This window comes from Balaenoptera physalus (genome assembly GCF_965194825.1).
Source record: "Balaenoptera physalus genome assembly, chromosome: 20".
Taxonomy (NCBI): Eukaryota; Metazoa; Chordata; class Mammalia; order Artiodactyla; family Balaenopteridae; genus Balaenoptera; species Balaenoptera physalus.
The window spans coordinates 43963466-43990121 of NC_138901.1; the positions used below are offsets into that span (position 1 = coordinate 43963466).

Sequence of the window (26656 nt, forward strand, 5' to 3'; positions counted from 1 at the left end):
CTATGGTTACTGAAGGCAAAACTGAGAAGTGTATTTAACAATGAAGCCTAAAAGCAAAAAACCATGGACAAGGTACCCTAAACCATCACCAAACTACAAAGACTTTTAGTCAAGAGAATGTACAGGCTTTAAAGCCAGAAAATTATACATGCCTTCAATTTTCCTTCAATTATGTTTTAATAACTAGACCATAAATCTTTATAAAAGCTTATCAGATATTCTTTTCACAAGGAAAAACTAACCTATGGTGTAAGATAATACCACTACCTTACATTTCTCACAGTCTTTCTCATAACTAGATCAGAGAATTTTCCTATTACTTCATTTTACCTTCATCGTAGAGGAACAGAAATTCCACTTTACTATTAGGAAAATGGAGTCAGACAACAATAGCATCCAGAAACAGTAATTTTGTCTCTTATCCACCTATCTCTGCTTTCTGTAGAGATCTTTATGTTCCTTCCTCCCAAGGCACCCACACTAATGACGTGTTTCTCTAAAGAAATAAGCAATTCAAGTATTTATTTTTACAGGTCTATAGCTCTCATTCTTTACCATGTTAAATCCATCTCCTTGGCTAATGTAGTTTTAAACATCAGAATGAAATTGGATAATAAATGAGATATGGACAACTGAATAATACACTTAATTGTTTGCCCTATTTCCACTGATTAAACCAGGTTCTCGATAATGTTTTCTGAAAATTAAACTATCATAATCCCTCAGTAATACAAACCAGAAATGGACACATTTCTTTACCAAGCATATTAAGATATACACCTCCACACTTAATCAAGAAGTTTAGAAACCCAACCCTCCTCTTTCCTGGGAGAGTGGTAAAATTATATGATCCTTTTTCCAAAAATACCATTTCTAAAATTAAAAATAAATAAATAAATAAACAAATAAATATATATAATATATATAATGCTTAATAAACCACTACCTTATTAAAATATTTCTTCTAATTCTGAGTCTACCACTAAGCTAACTAACTGCAAGTCACTTCATTTCACATTATCTTTAACGATAATCATAAGCCTTAGTACAGTTCATCTCTATGATTATATGGTAAAATGAGATTTAGGATGCTTATAAGATCTGCTCTTATTTCACTCTTTCAGATTCCTTAATTGTTTGCCTTCAAAAGCAAATCTGAAAAAGTATTTTTGTTTCATAACTAAGAGGCTTCAATGTGAAAATTTTTGTGGAGTGAAAATGTAGATTTTGTATATCTTAATGGAAGCAGCTACAATACTTCAGAAAAGGCCTGAAACTCTGACAATTTATTGTTGCTATATAGTAACATATAGTAATTATGTTCTATAAAAACATATAGTAATTATGTTCTATAATTTTCTACAAGTACTAGGTAACATACTAAGTGAATAGTGAAGCTGTCACCTCCCTGGCTTTTACAATAAGGTGACCATATAATTTATTGTTCAAACTGAGACGTTTCTGAGAGTGAAAAGGGACACAATTATTAATTATGCCTGGTAAGAGGTGTAAAATGGATTATGCCCAGACAACCTGGAATATATGGGTATCCTTATTTAATAGTAACTTCGTCACCAAAGAATCTGGCTAACTTTAATATATGCCAATTGACAATGCATATTCAGACAGAGCTTCAATTCTTCTAAAAGTGATAAAGCAGGGTGAAAAATCAGATTTTAATCCTTGTGCTAACCAACTTATATGTTTCTGATTTTTAATAAAGTATTCAATTATGACCAGTTACTTTACAAAGACTAATTCTTACCTAGCCAACCTCAAAGTGCCTTACTTAAACATTTCCTAAATGATCTGAGGAAGAAGGGCAGAAGTATTTGGACATACTTGTTGGGGTATTTGCGGAAGATATCCCTGATGACCACAATCGCCTCTTGGACCACATAATTTACTTTGGTTTGTATGAGATCAAGCAATGTGCTTACACAGCGCTCTGCAGACTGCTGCAAAGAGGAACATAATGAGAAGTCAGATGATCTATCCAATAACACAACCTCAACATAAAAAATATTTTTTTGGAACATTCAGGTGTATCAACTAAACTAGACTAAAAGATGAGGCACTTAATTTGACCACCCTATACTAGAGGCTGGGTTATCTGATGGAGATATACAGAAGTTCTAGATATACTCCAAATTTTACTCATTATAAGAAACAGTTCAAGTGAAAAAAATCATCTTGGATAGCCAGGATGACAGAAATGAGAAGAAAGCATAAGTCAAGGTAAGAGGAAAGAATAAGAATGAAAGAATAAGCCAAGGTAGGAGGTCTTTATCTGCAGTTCATGAATGAGCACAGACAGAAGGCATCTTTAAACCTCTTGAAATGAAACTGCCAAATTTCATTTGTGCACACAAGCATATGTTCCTGGGAGAAGGTTTACAGTTTTCATTATATTTTCAAAGTTATCTGTGACTCACAAAACTCTAAGAAAAATCTGCCATCTTCTGGGCTATATAACTGAAAGTCTATGGCCTTAGATAAACTGCAATTTTCCACAGCCTATGGTTCATCTATAAAATAGAATTTAATCTATTAGTCTTTTATTAATGAAGGGAATACGGAAGAATACAAGTGACAAAACTAATGTATTGAAACAGTAAGTCATAGTTTTTAAAAGAAGGGTTCCAGAAGAGAGATCCTGAAAACCAAGGACTGATTTATCATATATTACAATGTATTATGATGGGTCATTCCATTATATGCCTCCTGATAAGAAGCAATAGGAAATACACAGCAGCATCTAAGAGGTATTCTTGCCAAAAACACTGAACATGAATATTACCAAGCCTCTAGATTTAATTGTCTAAAGGGGATGAAGGAATGAGATAAACAACATCACTAAAATACTATCAGCCAAATCTAGACTCTGGAAAATTCTACAAGCCTAATGATCTAGTCCTTTCAATAAATGGCACCCAAATAAATAAGTAAAGACTTAAGAGACATATTAACCAAGTGTAATGTATAGCTAGTTCTTGTTTAGATTTTGATTTGAACAAGGCAACTGTAAGAAGACATTTAGACACAATTAGGGAAAACTGAACATGGACTAGGTATTCAATGAGATTAAGAGTTACTGTTTGTTGAGTATGGTAACGATATAATGACAATTTTTTTTTTAGAGGACCTTATCTATTAGATATACACATTGGACTACTCTAATAAGATCATATCTGAGATCTGCATTAAAATATAACAGTAACCCACTCCCTTGAAGGGGGAGGGAGAGGGAGAAGATCAAATGGGAACAGCAATGTGTTGATATTTGTTCAAGATGGATGGTGGGTACATGAGAGCTCATTAATCAATTTTACTTTAGTGTATACCTAAAAATTTCTGTAATAAAATCTTTTAAAGGTACTATAATTTAAACCAAGCAATATAATGAAAACAAAATTGCATCTTGAGGTTATTTATATGAGGTCATATATATGATGATTCTGTTCTCTTTTATTATTGTAGTTTTCCCATTTTTGAATTCTATTTTATTCATTTTCAACTAGTATTTCCTGTGCTGTTATTACAACAGCAAAACAGTTGGGAAATTTTAAATATAAAAGTTATGATAAATTATAAAGCATGTAAGGGTTAAATTATCAAATTAGATAGTACAAATAAAGTACTCAGCATAGGGCTTGATAGAAAGCTAACATTTACTGAACCCTTAGTTTCATTATTATAATAAAGATAAACAAAAGGCCATCTCCCATGATGCATCAATATTCGAAAACATTTAAGTCTAGGATAGTAATTTTCAAGCAAATTGTCATCTCACCTATGTTGCTTTTGATTAAATTTTAAAAACACCATTAAAGCAGTATGGCAGAGGAACAAAAGTAAATATCCAATCATTGTATATACAAAGTAAGTCCAGAAACAGAAAAAGGCATACAGACATATAAAATTTAGTATATGATAAAGGCAACATTTCATAACAGTAAGGAAAGGATGAATTGTTCTGGTGTTTGATCCCCACACTCTTATGTTTAACCAAACCATTGCCATTAAAGTAGAAAATAAAAGTGAATTTTATATAACTTTGAAGTGAAGCACAGTTTTCTAGGTGTGCCACTAAAGAGATCATTGGGAGAGGGACTTCCCTGGTGGCGCACTGGTTAAGAATCCGCCTGCCAATACAGGGGACACGGGTTCGAGCCCTGGTCCAGGAAGATCCCACATGCCACAGAGCAACTAAGCCCGTGACCACAACTACTGAGCCTGTGCTCTAGAGCCCGCGAGCCAAAACTACTGAGCCTGCATGCCACAACTACTGAAGCCCGAGCACCTAGAGCCTATGCTCCGCAACAAGAGAAGCCACCGCAATGAGAAGCCCGCGCACCGCGACAAAGAGTAGCCCCCACTCTCCGCAACTAGAGAAAGTCCACACACAGCAACGAAGACCCAATGCAGCCCAAAATAAATAAATAAATAAATTTATTATTTTTAAAAAAAAGATACCATTGAGAGAAAATGGATAGAACTCACTACATAAGGAAATGCGAACTTCTATGAATCAAGAAGTCAAATGAAATCAAAAGGAAAATAATTGGGAAAATAACTATTAATGAAATGAAGGGGTATTAAATGAATTAATACCTTTAATTAATTATAAAAGACTTTAAAAAATCAATGTGGAAAAGATAACACATTGAAAAAAGATACACACGCCATGAAAAAGCAATTCCAAATGGCTAAGCGTAATGAAAAATATGTCACCTCAACTAGAGATCAAAGATTTAGCTACAAGGATCCTCCTTATAACCATTATTTGGAAAAAGAGCAGAAACAACTTTAAGGTCCATACAGGAAGAGAAAGGCTAAATAATTATGAAGCAATCACACACAGTTATGTCTACAAACCACTAAAAATGATGTAAAATATGATCAGTAACATGGGAAAATGTCCATGTATAATAAGCAAAAAAAGCAGAATACAAAACATAAGTAAATAGCATTTGTAGAATGATCTCGTTTTTGTAAAAAACACACCTGTTTATGGAGGACTATGTAAACAAAGACTTAAAATCATGTCCACATCATCTCTGGGAGGGTAGAACAGGGGTAGGAGAAAGCAGAGTGTTCTACCTTTAACTTGTCTTATTTTATGATTTTATGTGGTAAATACATATGCTTTTTGTTTGTATAAGACATAAGTCAGTACCTTATCTTGAGCTACAAAAATGAGAAATGGTAAACACCAAAGAACAGAAGACTGGGAAGTGAGGAATACCTTAACTTAGTGACTTAATCTCTCTCAAACAAAACCAAACATATAAATAAATCTCGCAAACAAATAAAATCATTTTATTTGTAAGAAAAGGAGGGCAGGGGTTTATTTCCTCCTTAAAGAAACAGGTATACACTGTAATATATACAGCTTTAAATCTGTCACTCATACCTCAATAAAGCTAGAGGTGGGGTGGACAGTAAAATCTATTAAAAAAACCAACCAAACAAAAATGAATAGGCAGGGCTTCCCTGGTGGCGCAGTGGTTGAGAGTCTGCCTGCCAATGCAGGGGACACAGGTTCGAGCCCTGGTCTGGGAAGATCCCACATGCCGCGGAGCAACTAGGCCCGTGAGCCACAACTACTGAGCCTGCGTGACTGGAGCCTGTGCTCCGCAACAGAAGAGGCCGCGATGGTGAGAGGCCCGCGCACTGCGATGAAGAGTGGCCCCCGCTTGCCACGGCTAGAGAAAGCCCTCGCACAGAAAAAAACGAAGACCCAACACAGCCAAAAATTAATTACTTAATTAATTAATTAATTAAATAAAATGTCATCAGAAAGCTTGTTTAAAAAAAAAAATGAATAGGCAAAAGTTACTGAAAAAACAGTACTATGAAATTGCTTTTTCAGTGTTATTTATTGACTCAATGGCTTATGCTTAATCTTTAACCTAACCAACTTAATATGATAAAATTATACATTTTTTTCACCTCAGGATACTTAAAGCAACAAGGAAACACCTGTACTTACAGTCATGCCAAAAAACAACTCCAACTCTTAACACCCAAATTTTACAATAGGCCCTGTTATCTCAGCTAAGCACTAAACTAAAATTCTTTTTTTCTCATCTGTCATATCTTTGAAACCAACTACACATTAAAAAAGGGTCAGATGCCCTGAGAGAAAAGCAGCAGCTCAGTCTGGAAGGTACAGAGAAAGGCTATTACAATTCCCTCGCTGGTTCTTGCCCTTGTCCCACGGATAGGTTAGTTAAAAACAGGCAATCACTGCCTCTCCTGCCCCAATTGAACTGTGTCTGGACTAGCCAACTCTTTCCAATGAATAACTTTCATGATTTAACCAGTTCTAAGAAAAGTTCTTAGGCAAATCCAGGTAACTGGAGATAAGAGAACACTAGCTAAAAGGCAGGATTCTTGAAGGTTGATCTTAAGCTTCCACAGGAAGTTCATTCCCCACACACTCTCATATTCCCACCAGGGCACCCTGAATCAAAGGAAGAAGTGAGAGCCACCAGAAGTTCATCTCTTCCAGAAGATGATGGATAACTTTTCCATTTAGTCACAATAGACGGTACTAACAGCTGCTAGGAATCTAGATGCTTTGAGAACACTTTCTAGTAATTCCAGGGATAGAAAAACCTCTTTAACTTTGGGATGAGACTCTTTGCAAGAGCACTGTCAGAGAGGTTAGTAAGACAATGACATTCTGGCAGTGAAAAGCACAAAATGACTCTTCTGCTACCAAAATAGCTCTGAAAATTGTCTGCATTAATACCATAAGTAGGTGGCTATTCCACAATGAGAAAAGAAAAAGAAAAAAGTTAAGTAGTGGTGGTAAGTTAAGAAGTGTGGTAGTAAAAAAAAGATGTAACACATCAAGATCCAATAAACAGATTTTCCCATTTCTCAAATGGAGCAACAGAAGTATATATTAAGTATCTGAAGCAACTGAGCTCGCAGAACCAGAAGTAGAAACCAGGATTAATTAACTTCTTGCTATAACAACTAGTCTACTAAATGATTTATCAGTGGTAACTACATGAAGCAGCATTCAGTAAATAAAAATAAGGAAGGCCAATAAGGAATTTGGCTTTCAGAGACACTTCTCTGACACAGCATCTGTTTCCTTCTGTTCCTGTGAAGCACTGGTCATACTGTACAAATTATTTTAGTAACTATCCTTGTGAAATCATATGGGCCAATCTGACTCAAAGTAGAATTGCAGGGACTTCCCTGGTGGTGCAGTGGTTAAGAATCCGCTTGCCAATGCAGGGGACACAGGTTGGAGCCCTGGTCCAGGAAGATTCCACATACGGCGAAGCAACTAAGCCTGTGCACCACAACTACTGAGCCTGTGCTCTAGAGCCCACAAGCCACAACTACTGAGCCCGCATTCTGCAACTAGTGAGGCCCGCACACCTAGAGCCCGTGCTCTGCAACAAGAGAAGCCACCGAAATGAGAAGCCCCCGTGCACCACAACGAAGAGTAGCCCCCACTCGCCGCAACTAGAGAAAGCCCACGTGCAGCAATGAAGACCCAACGCAACCAATAAATAAATAAATAAATAAATAAAATGTCAAAAGGAAAAAAAAAGCAGAATTGCACATAGTCAAGTAGTAAGAACAAATATGGAGCTCTGAATCCACAATACTGTTGTGAACAGAAGCCATCATTAATTGCAACAAATTTCTGAATGAGGAAAAACAACAGAGGTTTGGTGACTGATGAAGCAGTGCATTGTAAGTTGTAGCCCTTAATACCTACTGGAAGGCTGCAACCAAGCTAGAACCAATCTGCCCTCTAAGACCACAGAGAAGCTCTTCAAGAGAACTGCCAAGTAAAGATCAACTCCCTGCCCTAAAGCAGAAACCTGCTAGTCGACAGCCCTGCCTATGTGCACAGAAGTCCTGAAAACTTTTCTGTCATCTCATTCTTAATATAAATAGGCAGCAATTTACTGTAAGTATGGTATACACTTCAATTAAAAAATCACATATAGATGTGCAACCATCACCATAAAATACTCCAGATAATTAAATTCAAACTGCAGAAACAAAACCAAAAGCTGTAATTCACATCCCAAGAGATTTAAGAAACTATTGCAACCACAAAAAAAGGAATGCTATGAAAAAGTACCCATAACAAGAAACAGCAATGAAGGGAGGCTGTATGGAAAGACGGCTGTGCAGAAGACAAGAAAGCAACCACCCAGACTGGAGTAAGGACTGGAAGGACAGAGGACTGGAAGAGAGAAGGGTCTAGAACAAAAGAAAAGTTTTATAAATTTGATATTATGCTTGAAAAGCTGGAAGAAGACAGGAGTGCAGTGAAGGCACAATGAAATTTAAAAAAAAAAAAAAAGGCCATTATGAACTCCAGAAAAAACAAAAGCCTGTATAAGAAAGAAAACACAATCATTTGACTGTGTAGGCTCTACATATTTACAGGCATAATACGCACAGTAAGCTTTGCAAGACTCTAGTTGATAGAACAAGAAATAAAGGTATATTATCTCAATTTACAAAGATAATATAGGAACAAAAATCTCATGATATAACTATACAGGGGATCAGAAGGGTAGAAGTAGGAGTGATGGAGTATATGAACTAAGTTGCTTATCTCATAGCGGAAAGTTAATAGACAATGTCTACAATTGGTAAATCAATAAATAGTAGCATAAGGATATTAGAGATATGGAAGTAATCAAAACAACTAAAACTAGGAGCAGAGTTAAACATGATTCCCTCGGGAAAGAGAGGGACCAGGGACAGCTGCTTTTCATTAAAAATTCTTTAATATTTTAACAATGTGCTTTATTATTTTGATAAATTTAAAAATGTATTTTAAGGAAAGAGGTGAAGAGAATACCCAGAGTCCCATAACGTGATCACAACTACCATGGGACACTTGCCTCCACCTTGATGGCACACCGTCCAATGGCCCGCACAGCTTTGCGCACAAAGTCGACATCCACCTCTGTGGCATACTCCTTCAGTTCTGCCAGAACCTGTTAAAAATCCATGAAGCGAACAATCATTAAGGATTCTCCAACAGCAATTTCATGGCCTAGGTTTTTCTGAAGGCCAGATCTTAAGATTTACGTTATTAGATCTTAACTTGAATCTACTTTAAGTCTGACCTGAGCAATGTTGGCTTGGGATGCCAAACGAATCATGATGTCCAATTTCTCTAGTTTCACATAGATGGGATCATTGTACTTCACAAAGAAAACTTTGATCTCTTGCTTCAAGATTTCAGGCCTGTGGTACACAGAAACACAAGATAAGGAAGGTGAGGCATATATTGATATATCCTTCTGAGTCTGCATTAATACCTAACCTGTGCTTCTCTGCTCTCCATTCACACACTCCACTCCAGGGAAAAAAACTCACAAACTTCCTCTACACCCCTCTAACCAGATCCATCTGGCAGACTATTTTTATCCTTTTTAAGGGGCAAAGTATATATTGCCAAGAAGAACCACTGGAAGAACAACAACTTGATCTAAATTACAGCCTGAACCATATTAAGCAGACACTAGCTATCATACAACTAAGAGTTCCTTCAGAAAAGAAACTAATTTGTAGAGCAACACCAGGCATTCATTGTAGGAACACTCTAAAATCAACTGTTAGCCTCCTGACCCTGGGCAAGTTGCTCTAACATACAGTATTTTCACTTTCATTAAACAGAGTTTTAACACAGTCCTCTTTAATACTGATGTTATTAAGTTTAATTCAAAATTACAAACACTTTAATCACCAATTCATTTTTTCCCAACCTTTTCTGGACGATTAGGTTGATGTTCCTCAGGGCGACGTACTGCACCTCTGGCTCCCCAGACAGCAAAGTGACAAGAGGAGGGGCCAACTTCTTCAGCAGCATATTGTAGTAGTCAGAGTCCTTGGGTAACAACTCTAGAAATTTCATTAGGACTTTTACTGCTGAAAGCACCACTGCTGAGTTGGCATGAGATAGCCGAGGAGTTACCCGTTCACAGATACTGAGGACAGAAAATGAAAATTAGTACCTTAAATTATAATTTCTTTGCTCAATCCAATCTATAAGGTAATGCTGTCAGAGGTTCCCATGGCCCAAGTATAAAGAAATTAGAAAATCAGTTAGAAAAGTCAAAACTCCATACATAGGTAAATTTGGGATCCAATACTGCAGACGCCTCATTCCCAGCAAACTACAGGCAGAGCAAGGATATCAGAAGACTTTAGGAAACCAGCAATAAGGGATGTTCAAACTGGAAGGAAACTAGCCAATACCCAAAACACCTGAAGCTCACACCATTTACCTTCCTATTTTATAGTCCTCTCTGTCTCCCCATATTATGTAAGGGCTCCCTGCCTCACAGCCCATTTCTCCTCAGCCTATAGGAAGTCAAATTAAGCATTCTGAGAGTTATTTCACAGTGAGAGATATCAACCAACTGTGGCTGAAGTTTCACTGTAAGATGCAGAAGGAGATGGGCTGACAGGGAAAACCACCCAACCTCTTGCATTCAGGATAATAAGGGAATCTCGGAAAGGGTGTTTGTTTGTTTGTTTTTAACAACACAATACCACTGCAATACTCTCTCAACCTCATCCCCTTCTCCTAGTCCCTGCCACCTACACTTAAATGTCTCATAAAATATAGAATATTTAGTTATCTGTTGAGGGTTCTTCAGAAATTAACCTAATTTTTATAGCTCTTAGGCAATGTGAGTGGCTAGCTGACTCAGTTAAGGACACAAGGTAAGTAAGCTGTGTTTTTCTCCCTTCCTCCTGTATCTACTTGGCTGACTCCCTGACCTCCTTTAGGTCTTTATACAAACGCTACCTTCTCAGGGAGACCTTTCCTGACCACCAAGTATTTGTTAGATCTCTTCCTTACTTTATCTTTCTTGTTAGCACTTATCATCATCTGACCTATTATATGCTGTATTACGTACACATATTATATATACTTCTGCCCTATCCCTCAGAATAAGCGTTCCATAAGAGCTATGATTTTTGTTTGTCCACTGCTATATCCTCAGAGCCTAGAACAATGCCTGGCATACAGCATGGGCTCAATAAATATTTGCTGAGTGAATGAGTAAGTGTGAGATGTCAATGACCAAGAGAAAATAAAATTGTATGTAAAGTTCTTTCCAGAAGATATTTGTACTTTCAGTGATGGAAAGAAACTATCAGGGTGAGCTTTGGTTAAATCCAGAGGGAACAATTTCCCAGACAAGTGAAGAGCACTTACATTATAGTAGCTCGAGCTTTAGCCGGGCAAGGAAGGTTCCTATCTACCATAATTAAAATGAAGAGCCAACAATTCTTCAGAATTATTTTGCCTAGTACAGTGCCTATATACACAAAATGTTCAATAAAAACTGATGATACCTCCAATTCTGTAAACTAAAATGTATGTATGTGTATATGAAATTTAGTAGTCAGTATCTGATAGTCAAAGAAAATCTGCAACACTAAAGTGGTAGAGAGCTGAGCAGAACAATCCAGGTGTGCCTTCCAAAATCTTCTCCAAATTCAGACTGATGTGATTCCTATATCTAACGGAAGACATCATACATTTTGCTGGCTCCAACACAGTTTCTCTAGTACTAATTATAAGCCAGCTCAATAACTAGTATCAAGCCACTTACTATGTATCTAAAAGAACGAAAATTTTGTTACTACAGTGAGAGACACTCAAAAAACCTTTGTTTGCCAAATGGCTAGGAATTGCTGTATGGGAGACGTGAGACCATGATGAGGGGGAGTTTTTTCAGAGGGTTGTAACTATACTGTTCAAAAAAGAAATGAAAAATACACATCTCCTCTTAGGAAGAGCTATTTTTGCATGGTTTACTCTACCACCTAAAATGTTCCTAAATACACTGAGAAAATACCACGGGATAGCAATATCTATCCCGTAAGCCACTGATTTTCTCAACGTAACAGACCCTTATTCTAATACAGACTTACTAGAACTTATTGAACCAGGCAAGACTCCTAGATACTATCCAGAAAAACAGACTGACCTCTGAGCCTCCCGGTCATCTTTAGGGTTGTAATTAGACAGGCAGTCCAGGATGAAAATCTGGCCCCATTCGGTGCACTCATTCAGGGCTGTCAGTAGCTTATTAATGTTCTGTGGATTCAGATCGAGTAAGTTGCTGTTTGGGTGAGATTCACTGATTTCAGATAATGCTGCTACAGCATTAGCCACCACCTGGGAAAGAAGCAGATATGACCTTGATTTGTCAAGAACAGTACAACTATTTCTCTGGATCACTTCATAGATCTCAATTCATAACCGTTCCTGAACATTTTACCCAGTCAGCTAGAAAGAGATATACTGCTTTCAAAACGTATAATAAACCACCAATGATGGCATATATAGCTTCCTCATGGTCAGGCAACACAGAATTAAAACAATTCACATATTAGCAGAGAGTCCCTCATGATTTACTATTAAAACATTAATAATTTTAATAGTAGTCAAAACTATCAGTAGAATTAAGACACATGAACAGCTGTAAAAGAAGTGAAGGTTAGGGACTTCCCTGGCAGTCCAGTGGTTAAGACCCGTGCTTCCACTGCAGGGGGGCATGGGTTCAATCCCTGGTTGGGGAACTAAGATCCCACATGCCTCGCAGCCAAAACAAAACAAAAAACACAAAACTGTGAAGTTTAAATATGAAACATGTACATTAGGCAATGGAAAGAAAAATCTAGGCCAAACAATTTTATAGGTGTATGGGTGTGCATGTACTGGGGGGTGGGGAGGTGATACTTCAGGTGTCAATCACACCTTAAGTCTCAGAGTAAGAAAATGTGACCTTGAAACCATAGTTCACTGTAACATGATGTTGGGAAAGCACATAATCTCCGTGAAATTCAATTTCCTCATCTGAAAATGGGATAATTTAATCCACCTCACAGATTAGCTTTAGTTTGAGGATAAAATCAGATGACTTAGGTATAAGTGCTTTCTACAAAGCCTTATACAAAGTTAAGGTGGTAATATTACCATAATTCATCAAGACTAAGTTGTACAGTTTTTCATATTAACATCTCTGAAGTTCGGATATATTTAATAATCAACGGCATGTCAGTTTAATAGGAGGTATTTTTCTTTCTACGTAATACAGGAAATAATAATGCATCTTAGAATCGATGAAATATGGTACCTCAAATGTATCCTTAACTCAGGCAGTATGATAAATGAAAAATTGCTACCAAATATAAGAAAGTATACTTGTATCCTGACTTACAGACCCAGAAATCCGTACTAGCTGCAAGAAAAAAAAGTGGACACTTTATCAAAATTACAGATTATGTCTAATTTAACTAAGAAATCTACAACCAATGAATGTTTAAAGTAATTTTAAGATTATAAAAACACCCAAAAATAAACAAAACAGACAAAAAACTATAGCTCTGTACAAATGAATTTAAAACCACATTTTGCAGTGAGGCTCTCAGCTGTCGCTAAATATTAGCACAGGAAGGCTATATATAAATATTCTGTAAGCATAAATGAGATGCAATAGGTAGCAGCTTCATTAATTACGTATATTGAAAAGATTCTCAAAAATGTCAACTCATTTTTAGTTCTTACTAAAAAGCTTGAGAAACTAAGAGTTGTATGATTATCCTATTGCTAGCAAGAGAAGAAACATAATGGTTACAGTTTAGCTATTGATTTTAATATCCACATCACTTGGGTACTCTGCAGATTATCCCAGTATATGATTTTACCTAGAAGATAAATTCTAGAGAATATGATTTTTTAAATCAAATAATACATTTATGACAGTATCCATTAACTAAGATAATGATGCCACAAATGGAATCACCTTCAGTTATAATTTAGTGATCAGGACAAAAAATTCCAAGATGAAAAAAAATCAAAGGTTCACTTGGTAAGTATGATTATGGATATAATATTTTATTGTTATTAAGACCAATCGAGAAGGATTATCTAGTCCACCTATCACATGGTAGCATGCATGAGGTTCTTTCCTGACTTAATTTTTGTTTGCCAACCACACCATCAAGCATGGCCTTTAGTAAAAATTAAAAAGCATGAAGAGTGAAACAATAATCTCCATCATCTCAGTGCTTTAAATGCAGGGAAAAGATACTGTGTTTCCCCTGTATAATACGCTTAATACACTGGATTACAGGATAAAGGATCAAAATGTCACACTGGAAGAACAAATGCCTGTTTTCCTCTCTTGCTGCCAACACATGCCCAGTCTTGGTTACCAGTTCGTCCAAAACAAATGTCCTGTCACAACTTACCATTTCTGCCAGTCAAGTTTTTTTAATGCTAAAAAAAAAATTAAATATAAGGTCTGTTACCAGGAAATGTTGAACAGAATGAACAATTAGAATTCTTCTGCTAACATCACAGGTAACTGGAAATTAAACCAAGTATATAATGCAGCTAATGAAGTATATGTTCTGGTGGTAAAACAGGCAATTTTCACTTATTATCACATTAAAACAAGAAAAGAAACAGGGAAAAGTAAATCTAATTAAAAGATCCAGAGAGATCAGATTATGTGATTATGTTTAGAAAAGTCTGCATGGGGAAAAAAGATCACTGCCAAATGGTCACTGAGCCAATGACTGACCAGAGGAGATGCACCCCCAATAACAAAACTCTACTGCTATTCCTCTAAAATTCCTTCTATTCTGCCTTTCCACTTTCATCTCCTAATCTTCACATTCATACTGCTAGGTTTTCAGAAATATACTGAGGAGGGCCCATAAAGAGCTGCTTAGAGTTCTCCTGGTCAGTAAGCCATGCTTCTCTCACTCTAATGGAAACTTAAAATGAGCATCGAATCTCAAGCAGGCAAAGAATGACTTCAAGACAGCAGCTGGGTAGCTGGGGTATACAGGACAACTCACCTGTCTCTGTGTTTCTTTGGAATTTTGTATAGAATGTAGTACATATATTATCTCTTTTTAAAAATAAACTTAAAAAATAATGTATTGAAACATGATTTACTTCCTCTTCCCAGAGAGCCTTCTCCAAACAATAATTCATTATCAAAAGAAAAAATCTGACTCTTACAGTAACTGCCCTGGTTTACTAGTGTATTAAAACAAAGGTTATGTCTCTTTCTCTTGTACCATCACTTTGAATCTGAACTAAGACTAACACGCATAACATTTTCCCCCCTAGAAAACTGGCAGTTCTTTTAGGAAACACTGCCATGAAGAGAACAATTGCCTTTTAATTATAATCTCAGAAAAACTGGAGTTCCCAAGAAAGAAAGGGGTTTCTAAAGGAAGTTTTGCTTTAAAAATGGATTTATAAATAGGGTTTAAGTGAGTTTTCTCAGCACACTGGTTGATTTACAAAAAGCTGGCATCTAGGCTACAAAGGAACATATCCCATAGCATCAAAAATTTTTTTAAAAATTCATCTTGCCTCCCAATTATGGTAAATTCTGTTCCTTGGGAGACTGCAATGAAACATTCCTCCTCCCCATCCCACCCCCACCTCCTGTAGACCTAATATAATATGTATACTTTACAGATACAGATATTAAACACAAACATATACATACATACAAAAGTATGTGCACACATGCATGTGTGTGTATAAAATCACACTCAATACTAGACAAATTTTTCTCTGCCCTAACTACAGACTTCCCTTCAATTTGACAGTTCACTGTGGACCCTTGGAGTCTGCTGAATTTTTTTTTAACATAAGCAATTTGTGTTTTGACTTACTTTATACTATACCTAATAGAATTGGACAAAGAGATAAAAGACAATAATAGCTAAAACTTACTGAACACTTACTATGCCATTTACCTTCCCAGCAACTCTAAGGTAATTGCTATCAAAATCCACCTATTACAGATAAGGAAATAGGCTTTAAAAATGAATTTATAAATAGGATTAGAGAAATTCAGTGACTTGCTTAGCCAACAAAGCTGGAAAGGGAAAATGGTTGAATACAAACTCAAGGCCTGTATCTGATTCTAGTGTCTGAGTACTAATCACTCTGCCGCCTGCATTTATAGAAGTTCCAAGAGCTGTGAACTTCAAATGGGGGAAAGGGAAAGAAAAATCGGAGCTGGGGAGAATAATATAATCAAAACATTACAAGGAGAAAAATGTATTCTCCTACTTTATATATTTCAGAGATAATCACATCTTAGCAGCACTTAAAAGAGGCAAGATTTACTATCCAGCTATAAAATCTGATTTATAAGCTACCCCTGTCTCATATGCAGCAATTCTGAGGACATAAATTTGACATTACTTTTTTTATTTTTATTTTTTGGCTGCGCCCTGCGGCTTGCGGGATCTTCTTCCCTGCAAGTGGAGTCTTAACCACTGGACCACCAGGGAAGTCCCAGACCTCATTTTTTTTTATTTTTTTTTATTTTTAAGGAGCAAGCTGGAGCGGTGGGTATGATTAAAATAAAAATGATCCTGTAAAAAAAGAACTCTAGAAGGAAATCTAGATATACATTGGGAGTGGAGTATCACAGAAAGAAGCTCCTTTAGGAGAAATCTCTCACACATTTCCCTGTCCCTTTGAATGACCTCTCTAATTTCACTCATTTTCATAGCCTCATAACCCAAGAAAGATAGCACTTCCCAATATAGTGACTTCCTCCTATTAACTATATTTAGAAGACTTTCATTTCTAGCAATGACCTTCAAGGTCACACTCTGAACAAACACTTCAATTTTCCCGCTCAATTTACAATCCTTTTGGCTGCTGCCCCTGAAGACTTGAATAAATTGAACGCAGTAGAATAACTGACCAAAACTATTATAATGGAAAATAAAGGTGATTTGTATACTTTTGTCCTCTTGAAAATCAGCGACAGTTCAGAATCTCACTTTCTTCTTTATGGATTTGCCTCAAATAACACATTAAAGCACAGGGCATTTATTCTAAGCATGTTTCAGTCATTATCATCTCCTTAAGAACACAATGACCGGACTTCCCTGGTGGCGCAGCGGTTAAGAATCTGCCTGCCAATGCAGGGGACACGGGTTCGATCCCTGGTCCGGGAAGATCCCACATGCCGCGGAGCAACTACTGAGTCTGCGCTCTACAGCCCTCGAGCCACAACTACTGAGCCCGTGTGCTGCAACTACTGAAGCCCATGCACCGCAATTACTGAGCCCACATGCCACAACTACTGAAGCCCGCGTGCCTAGAGCCCATGCTCTGCAACAAGAGAAGCCACCGCAATAAGAAGCCCACGCACCGCAACGAAGAGTAGCCCCCGCTTGCCGCAACTAGAGAAAGCCTGCGTGCAGCAATGAAGACCTAACACAGCCAATATAAATAAATAAATAAAAATTTTAAAATGTATTATTTAAAAAAAAAAGAATACAATGACTATACGGTACCAGTTAATTTCACAGTCATGCTTTAATCCAAGACACTGTCCAGACTGCCAACTAATAATATGCTGACTACATATGACATTCTGTAATGTTCTGTTTTTTTTCCCCATCTTCTTTCCCAGAATGAGGAAGCTAAGTGAACACATCTACCTAGTGGAGTCAACACATCCCATTACAGCAAGAAAGTCTGAATATCTGGTAACAAGATTTAAAAATTAGACTCAATAAAACTCATTACTTACTTAAGGGGCTTACGTAAGTAGCTTAAGATGTGTTCTGATGAAATGCGAATATTCACAAAGCTAAAACACTACAAATAAATATCTACAAATGGACAAAAGGCACTCCTAAGAAGCCAAGAGTTACTTGGCCCACCAGCCCTAAAATCACACAAAAGCATGCTGCAACATGAACAAACCAAAAAATTTATTATCACACCATTATCTCCCTTTTGATAGTAAGTAATCCCCTGCCAAATGAGAGCCTTGAGATCATTTTAAAAGGGACACTAAGAAATGAGTAAGCCGTGATCTTTCGGTACACTACTGAATTACTATGTACAACAGATTCAGTTTTCAGGAAGTTGCCGAAGAAAACTGCTTTAGGCATATCCTTGAACAATTATCTTTTAAAAGTTATCCTGCAATGATGTGTTAAGTAATATTGTAAATAGATTTAGCTTCATTTGTAGATAAGCTGCCCTCAGAATCACCCTAAAAAATAATGTCTGGCTTTAAATAATGTATACAAAAGAATTAAGTATCTTTGGGACTTCCCTGGTGACGCAGTGGTTAAGAATCCGCCTGCCAATGCAGGGGACACAGGTTTGACCCCTGGTCCGGGAAGGTCCCACATGCCGCAGAGCAACTAAGCCCGTGTGCCACAACTACTGAGCCTACACTCTAGAGCCATAACTACTGAAATCCGCGAGCCCAGAGCCCATGCTCTGCAACAAGAGAAGCCAATGCAATGAGAAGCCCGCACACCGCAAGCAAGAGTAGCCCCCGCTCACCGCAACTAGAGAAAGCCCGCACATAGCAACGAAGACACAGCACAGTGAAAAATAAATAAATTAAATTATAAAAAATAATAAAAATAATAAAAACAGCTTTATTAAAAAAAAGAATTAAACACCTTTAAAAAATAAATTTGCCGTTGAAATATTAACCCTTCTAAAATCATTAATAACCAGCACCACGATCACTATACAATAAAGAAACGTTTGTTATTATTAAGGGCTTACTCTATACCAGGTTCACTATTAAGTGCTCTGCAAGCCCTCTTTTATTTTTCACAACGATCCAACGATAGAGGCACTGTTTATAATCTCCATTTTGTAGACGAGGATACTGAGATGTTTAGGGAGACCACCAAGCTAAGAATGGCAGACCAGGATACAAATCCAAGTCTGGTTGGTTTCAGAGCCTGAGTTTTAACCCCCATGTGTTAGTACTGAAGCAAAAAAAAAAAAAAAAAAAATTTCACAGTTACAAAGCACTTTTCTGTTTTTGAGATACTTTCATAAAGAGTGAGTCAACTCTTTATAAGAGGAAGTGATTAAATGCAATTTGGTATGCTGGATTGAATCCTGGAATAGCAAAAGGATATTTGTGTTGAAACAGGTGAAATAAAGTCTGTACTTCAGTTTATAGTAATGTACCAACGCTTATTAGTTTTGACAAAGGTACCATGGTTATGTAAGATGTTAACATTAAGTAAAACTGTGTGAAGATAGGTATATAAGAACTTTCTGTATGGTCTTTGCAACTTTTCTCTAAATCTAAAAACCCGCCCCCAAAATGAGATAAAAAAAAAAAACAAACCTAAGTTAGTAGTAACTGATAAAATGAAAACTGATGATTAAAATTCCTAAGGTGAGAATACACATAAAAAGATCTCCACAAAGTTTATCATAAAGGAAAACAAAAATTGTTTCCTTCCTCTGCAAGAATTTAAAGACCGAAAAGCACTGAGATGGGCACTTGCCCTTACAACGGAGCAGCCTCCAATGATTCCACTTACTCAACACTCCGATCCTGCAGAAATTACCAGCAACTCATCTTTTAGTACCAAATACAACATTACTTACTTGGGGCATCCAGACACAGACTGAGTGAACATGTTACCTCCTACATCATTCTTACCCAGTGCCTACCACATACTGACACTCTCACACATGCCTAAAATTCTACCAGCTCTGGTACTCCTTTATGGACGCTGGGCATGAAGAGCATTACGCATTTCTAATTTCGCTTCTGTATAATATTTTAATTTTATAACTCTTCTATTTATTGATATATGTTTAGGGATAACAGAATTCATATAATTAAAGTACTAAATTAAATGAGGTCATTAATAGACGATTTAACGTTGCCCACGAGGACAACAAACATATTCTGACAAAAATCCTTCTCAAATTTACAAAGTGATCTAGAGAGACTTCAGTTTTTCAACATTTATCGTCTCAGACTGACAGCAAACCACCACAAACCTTCTAAAGCCTAAATAGAAATTACAATAATCAGAAAGTACGTCACGTTAGATCTGTTTCTCAAGAATAGCTGTCATTTATTAAGCATTTACTATATGTCAGGCATTATTTAAATTTTTAAAACAAATTAGTCCTTCATGTTGTTGTAGGGGGCTCCCTGTGCACTGCAGGATGTTTAAAGTATCCTTGAGCTCTACCTACTAGATGCCAGTAGCAACCTTCCCATCAGTTGTGACATCCAAAAGTGTTTCCTGACAATGCCAACTGTCCCCTGGGAAGCAAAATCGCCCCTAGTTGAGAACCACTGTCATAATCTCATGTGGCTTCTACATGCTGGCTAGCACATGGTTAAAATACATACTTTTTCTGAGAAAAAAAATGTTATTTTTCATAAAACAGCTTTCCAAAATAAGTTCATATTAAAAGAAGCTGCAGTTTAACTAGAACCGTTGCTAAAGGCCATACTGGGCCAAGTTCTGAGAGCATGCTGCTTGTGCAGAAAAACCCTCAGCAAACAAAAATATGTTTCTGGGGTTTTTTTTGTTTTGTTTTTTAAACTAATTCAGTAGTCTGTGCTTTGACAGAGAGGACAGAGCAATGGAAGAAGGGCATTCCCAGGGGCAGTTCTCAGAGTGATGGTAGAACTGAGAAGGCTTAGAAGACAAGATCAAAGGGGCTAAGGCCCTGAGCCAAAGGATTTAGGAGACCTGAGCTCACAAACAAAAAGCAAAGTACATGTGGTGGGGCTGTCAAGAGAGTCTCTGGAGTGGCAGATTCTGGTGTAAACATTAACTGAAGTTGGAATACCTCAAAACGCCTCTAAGAGAGAAAAGAAAAACTGCAGTAAGGAGGGAAAATCCTAATGCATGGGCAAAAGCTAGAGAATTATCACTATCACCTAAAAGTGTATCTTTTTTGCAAATACCAATTTAGTGAGGCAGAATTTTCAAAACTCTGATTATTTGTGAAGAAATCACAGGAGCTATTTTCCTCTCGTGCCAAAGTGCTTCCTCATTCTGAATATGTTTACTTTCAAAATAATGGACTAATAAATCTGCGTCTGGAAATAAGTTTAGCTTTAATTCCCTCAGAAAGATTTTACCATATGAACCTGTATAGCTATCAAAGGGATCAGAACCCTTTAAATTAATATTGTAGCAATAATGTTAACCTTTGCCTAATGCCTACTTCATAATCACGGCAGCAGCGGCCATCATCTCATGAACTCTCATGAGCCAGGCACTTTCACAGATGCTTTTTATGCAAGAGCTCAATTAATACTCTTAACGACTCTCTAAGATGGTACCTCTCACTCTACAGAAGAGGAAACAGACTCAGGGAGGTTAACCTAGGACTTAACAGTGAGAATTTTTTTACTTCAAACTATCTTTTCTCTTTCAAGTAGTATTTCATGGAAAGTCAGTTTTAACTAAAGTATAAAATGGTAAAAACAACTGCAGGAAAATGAGGTGTGTGAGATTCCCCCATAAAAGACAGGAAATGAAAATATAATAAAGTCCTATTACTTTTAGCAAGGCATACTACTAGGAAGCAACCTGAAGGTCAACATAACCCCAAGAGTAGTCAGATTTTTATCAACATGTTACCCTCCAATTTCAAAGTAATTTCTCCAGATGTTCTGGTGCTTTCACATCTTGGATGCCCTTCTAAAGTGAGGTACAAGAAAACTACTAAGGCAGAACACCCTAGAAACATTAATTCCTTTTGCAAGAGGTTCTGATATTTGCTGGTACAGTGCTGCCACCATGTGGAGCAACTTCTGAAAAAGTGGAACAAAATTCCCCCTCAAGAACGGTAAAATAGGACTCATACCCATCATCAGATTAAGAGGATTTCGAGGATTTCCATATTAAAACAGTTCTCAGATAATTTATCCGTTCAAAATTTTAATCATTTTGAGAAAACGAAACAGTTCTAAACATGTTGTATATATATACTCATGAAGGCAGTGACCAGTAATGGGTATTGGGACTCAGACCTAGGTTAGAATCCTGGCTACATTACCACTAGCTGTATGACTTTGGGATTATTCTTTAGCCTCTTCGAGTATACACTGCTTGATCTCTAACATGGAATAACTTCTTTTTTTTTTTTTTTTTTTAGGTAAGAAGTGTATTTATTTAAGGAGAAACACACTCCACAGAGTGTGGGCCATCTCAGAAGGTGAGCAAGGCCTAGAATAACTTCTGATTCAGAATAACCTCTAGTTCAGAAGATATGAGGACTACAAAAAACACTGTAAGTAAAAGCATCTGTCACTATGCCTGACACAGAATGCACTTAAATTTAAACTTCCCTTTTCTTAATGACATTAGGAAGGTCATCATTAGCCTTAGGAACTTCTCAGATGTTTGAGTCACTACACCTTACATCTACCACTAGATGCTGGAATTTACTTGACATTCTTGCACTCATCCATTTCTTATCAGCAGCATTTGACCCAACTGATAAAAGGAAAATCAATGATCTAAAGACAGTGGTAATAATACTTTTGGCAAAATAACAGGACATACAGTTGAGATGAAAAGTATGAGTTCAAGAATGAAAGCAGGCGTGTGGGTATATGTGCTGGTTATCTCTTAGTCCAAGCTTTTCAGTTCTTCACTTAAGTAACAAGAATGCAGAGCTCAAAAAATGATTTGAATGTATGTAAAATAAGGCCAGGACAGAGTGAGGCAATCGAGGTATCCCACTCTCAGGCTTGTGCAGGTAGAGTGGGCACCTGAGAATGAATGCCTCCTTAAATTCTGTATCCTGGGCACCTTGCTAGCAAGACGTCAAACAATATCAGGGAAAAGTTTTGCTACTAAGAAGTCTGACAAGAATAAGAAAAATTTCCTATTTAGTTAGAGGGGAGTAGGTCCAACAATTTAATCTCTAATGCTGACACCTGTTCTAGGAAAATCTGTAATAAAGATACAATAAAACATAAGGCATTCCTGAAACAGTTTCTCACAAACCTACCAAGTACCTTAAATTTTCTCTAAAAGTTTTCTCAAAAATACTTAAGAAAATCTCCCCAAGTCACCTCCTGATTTGTTGTATAAAAACAGGTTAAGAATTATTAAAAGCATTATAGTTTACTATAATATCATGATACATTAAATTCAAATAGAGACCCATTCATGTGCAGCCTCTTTAAATTACCTATATATAGATAGGGGATGGGGGAAGAAAACAGGTAAAACAAACTGGCATATATTAATAATTATTGAATCTGGTGATGGTAACTGAGTTCATTTTTTCATTTAGTCACTCTAATTTTGAATACGTTTGAAAATTCCCATATTGAAAAGTATAAATAAATAAATGGCAAACATATACTACTTGAGTACTATGGACTGGACAAAAGCCAACCCTTCTACTACAATGAAAACTTGGAATAAATCAGACAAATTAGGCTTGTTCCAGAAATTGTTCCATCCTCTCAAATGATTTGGATAAAGATCTCTAAGTGCTACGGAGGTACCAAAAAAAAAAAAAAAAAAAAAAGCCTTTACTAAACCCTCAGTTAGTCCCTTACCCTTGATGATCTAATTTTACAGGTTCTGCTTTGAAAAATTTACATTAGTGTAAAGATGCCTTTTTCTCCCTGAACTGGAATTGCCTATATGAGCTAGAACTCATTTTTACCTCACTCCACTCCACATTCATAGCCCCACTGAATATTTTAAAAGTTTCCACAGGGTACATGATATTCTGCTCATCTGGATGCCCAAAACTTGGAAAGCAAAGCCCAAACACTTTCAATCTTCTCATCTGTCCTCAGGTAGAAAATTTCAAGAACATTTGCTCAAAATAACAAAGTGAATCAAAAGCAATGTCAAAAATACAACTTAGTACCAGCTAAACATTCTAAAAACAGATACTACTGCCTTATAAATTTATTTCTTTATGGAATTTTTAAAAAGGTGACACACAGGGCTGCTTGAGTGAAAAACATAGGGTTGAATCTTCTAATGACGGTGGTGATTATACCCTGTAAAGTCACGGTTTAAGCATATACACCCACATCACTTCTATGCCTAGAAGGTGGCTAAAAGAATCCTGATAGTAGTTAGAACAACAGTATCTTTTTAAAAATGTGGCTTACTTCATTTTTTGACCTTGATACTAAGTTTGAAAGATAATAAATAGAAGCCAAGGTTACCCAAAGAGTAAGATGAACCAAATGAAGTATCAAAGCAGAGATCTGAGCAGGTAATTTGCAAGTGAGACACGTCTGTTTCACAGCAAATCCAACTCTCTTTTTCAAAAAGTTCAACAGTGAAATATTCAGAGGTTATCCACTGATTAGCTCAGTGTTATTCACCTCCACATAAAGAATGCCTTAGGCAAAAAAAGGAGAGAAAGTGGCTAAATTCCTCCATCTTCTCAGTAATGATACTTAATGACCAATCACTCAATTCAAATGAACTTCAGTTACTAGCAGAGCCAATGTATCACTTTGAGACTTACTCTCCTTCATTATATAGGCGAAATTAAAAATGTCAATAGGAGAAATAAAAGGTCCCAAAACTTTAAGGTAAAGTTTAAGAAAATGATGAAAGAACCGGTTTGTTTCTGAGCAAATACAGGGGTAAGTATGATACAAAGATTTGCTTGAAGACCCTTGTATTTTAGATACATGCACCCCAATGTTCACAGCAGCACTATTTACTACAGCCAAGACATGGAAACAGGGACTTCCCTGGTGGCACAGTGGTTAAGACTCCACGCTCCCAATGCAGGGGGCCCGGGTTCGATCACTGGTCAGGGAACTAGATCCCACACGCATGCCGCAACTAAGAGTTTGCATGCCACAACTAAGGAGCCCGCGAGCCGCAACTAAGACCCGGCACAACCAAATAAATACATAAAATAAACTAAATTTTTTTAAAAAGTCTAATCTTTAAAAAACAAAGACATGGAAACAACCCAAATGCCCATCAACAGAAGAATGGTTTAAGAAGATGTAGGGTGTGTGTGTGTATATATACACACACACACAATGGAATATTAGCCATAAAAAAGAACAAAATATTGCCATTTGCAGTAACATGGATGGACCCGGAGAATATGATACTAAGTGAAGTAAGTCAGACAGAGAAAGACAAATATTATATCACTTACATGTGGAATCTAAAAAATAATACAAATGAATCTATATACAAAACAGAAACAGACTCACAGACATAGAAAACAAACCTATGGTCACCAAAGGGGAAAGGGGGGGGATAAATAAATTAGGAGGTTGGGATTAACATATACACACTACTATATATAAGAGAGATAACCAACAAGGACCTACTGTATAGCAGAGAACTATACTCAATATTTTATAATAACCTATAAGGAAAAAGAATCTGAAAAAGTGTGTGTGTGTGTATATACATATATATATATATGAATCGCTGTGCTAACACAATACTGTAAATCAACTATACTTCAATTAAAAACAATTTTTAATAAAAAATAAAAATATTAACCTAGAAAAATTAAAAAATAAAACAGAAAAGCAACAGGATTTACTGTATAACACGGGGACAATATTCAGTATCTTGTAATAATCTATACAAATCTATACAAATCTATATATATGTATCTGAAAATACATATATATAAAAAACAGAATCACTTTGCTGTACATGTGAAACTAACACAATATTGTAAATCAACTATACTTCAATTAAAAAAAAAAAGAACACTCTTGTATTTTAGTACTTGGTTTTCAGCTCAGAAACGTGTAGGGTGTGAGACAGACATCTGTGGGACACACCGAAGTCATGCTTCACATAGCTAACCTATGGCTCAATGTCCCAAAGATAAAATTTATTTTAAACATGCTTTTTAAAGGGACCCATTTTAAATACTGCTCTCTTATAAACGCAGAAACATATTACCATTGGATTTGAATCTGCTATGAGATCCCGCAGAGAGTCCAGAAATCCCTGATCTTCCACCATTTGGGCATTGATGTCATGGAGTTTTGCCACACAGACTGCTGCTGTCTTCCGAACATAGGGGTCTTCATCCTTTAAGCACTTGCGGAGGGGCTCGCAGAGATATTCTGTAATCTTGTCCACCCGGATGCACCCCATGGTTCTGACTGCCAAGGCCCGAATCAGAGGATTGGGATCTTCACAGTCCTATAAACAACAATCATTGACAACTGCAGGTGTACATAAACCAGAAAACTAAACAGTCTGGTTTATATAAGCAACAAAAGAATATTTAATTAATGTAGGCTTCCAGTTTCATTCTACATCAGAACCCACATCTCCCATACGATTCCTTTCCTAAGTACCATAGTTGCCTATTTAAGAGTTTAGGCTAGGAATTCATTTAACTGCTTTACATACACAATGAAGAAATGCCCTGTAGGATTCATTCCAGAGCTGGGTAGAAGCTTAGATAGCTGGTGTTACCATCCCCATGGCCATTGTTGGACCTGCACTAAAAGCAGAAAAGGGCTTTGGGCTTGTATTCTGGTACAGGAAAAAAATCAGAAATTGGAAAGATATGTCCCACTCCACAAATATTAAGCAGTGAGAAAAGAGGGCTGGATATCTGGGGCCTACAGCCAAGAAAGGAAAGGAGAATCTAGAAGCTGGTTTGGGCCCAACATAAGTTCCTTGTGCGAAGCAGCAGACAGGGCCCTCTGAAATCCTGATTAACATACATTCTCCTTTCCTAGCAAGTGCCTCCAAATACAGTACAAATAGAACACTTACCAAGAAGGAACACCCCTTAAACTGCCCTATATTAAAAAATTCCTTTAAACATTATAAACCT

The 26656-nt window shown here is 36.7% G+C and overlaps 1 protein-coding gene across 4 annotated transcripts in view; it reads right to left on the reverse strand.

The window, feature by feature from the left end:
- Nucleotides 1-26656, reverse strand: part of AP2B1 (adaptor related protein complex 2 subunit beta 1) — a 118107-nt gene that overhangs the window by 72257 nt on the left and 19194 nt on the right. For all 4 annotated transcript variants that reach the window (XM_082439964.1, XM_082439966.1, XM_082439963.1 and 1 more), the window contains exons 5-10: nt 25765-26010; nt 12009-12199; nt 9768-9989; nt 9126-9246; nt 8898-8993; nt 1843-1958 (exon numbers count right to left, since the gene is read on the reverse strand). In XM_082439964.1, coding sequence (XP_082296090.1) covers nt 1843-1958; nt 8898-8993; nt 9126-9246; nt 9768-9989; nt 12009-12199; nt 25765-26010 — 992 coding nt within the window. The remainder of the gene's footprint in view (nt 1-1842; nt 1959-8897; nt 8994-9125; nt 9247-9767; nt 9990-12008; nt 12200-25764; nt 26011-26656) is intronic.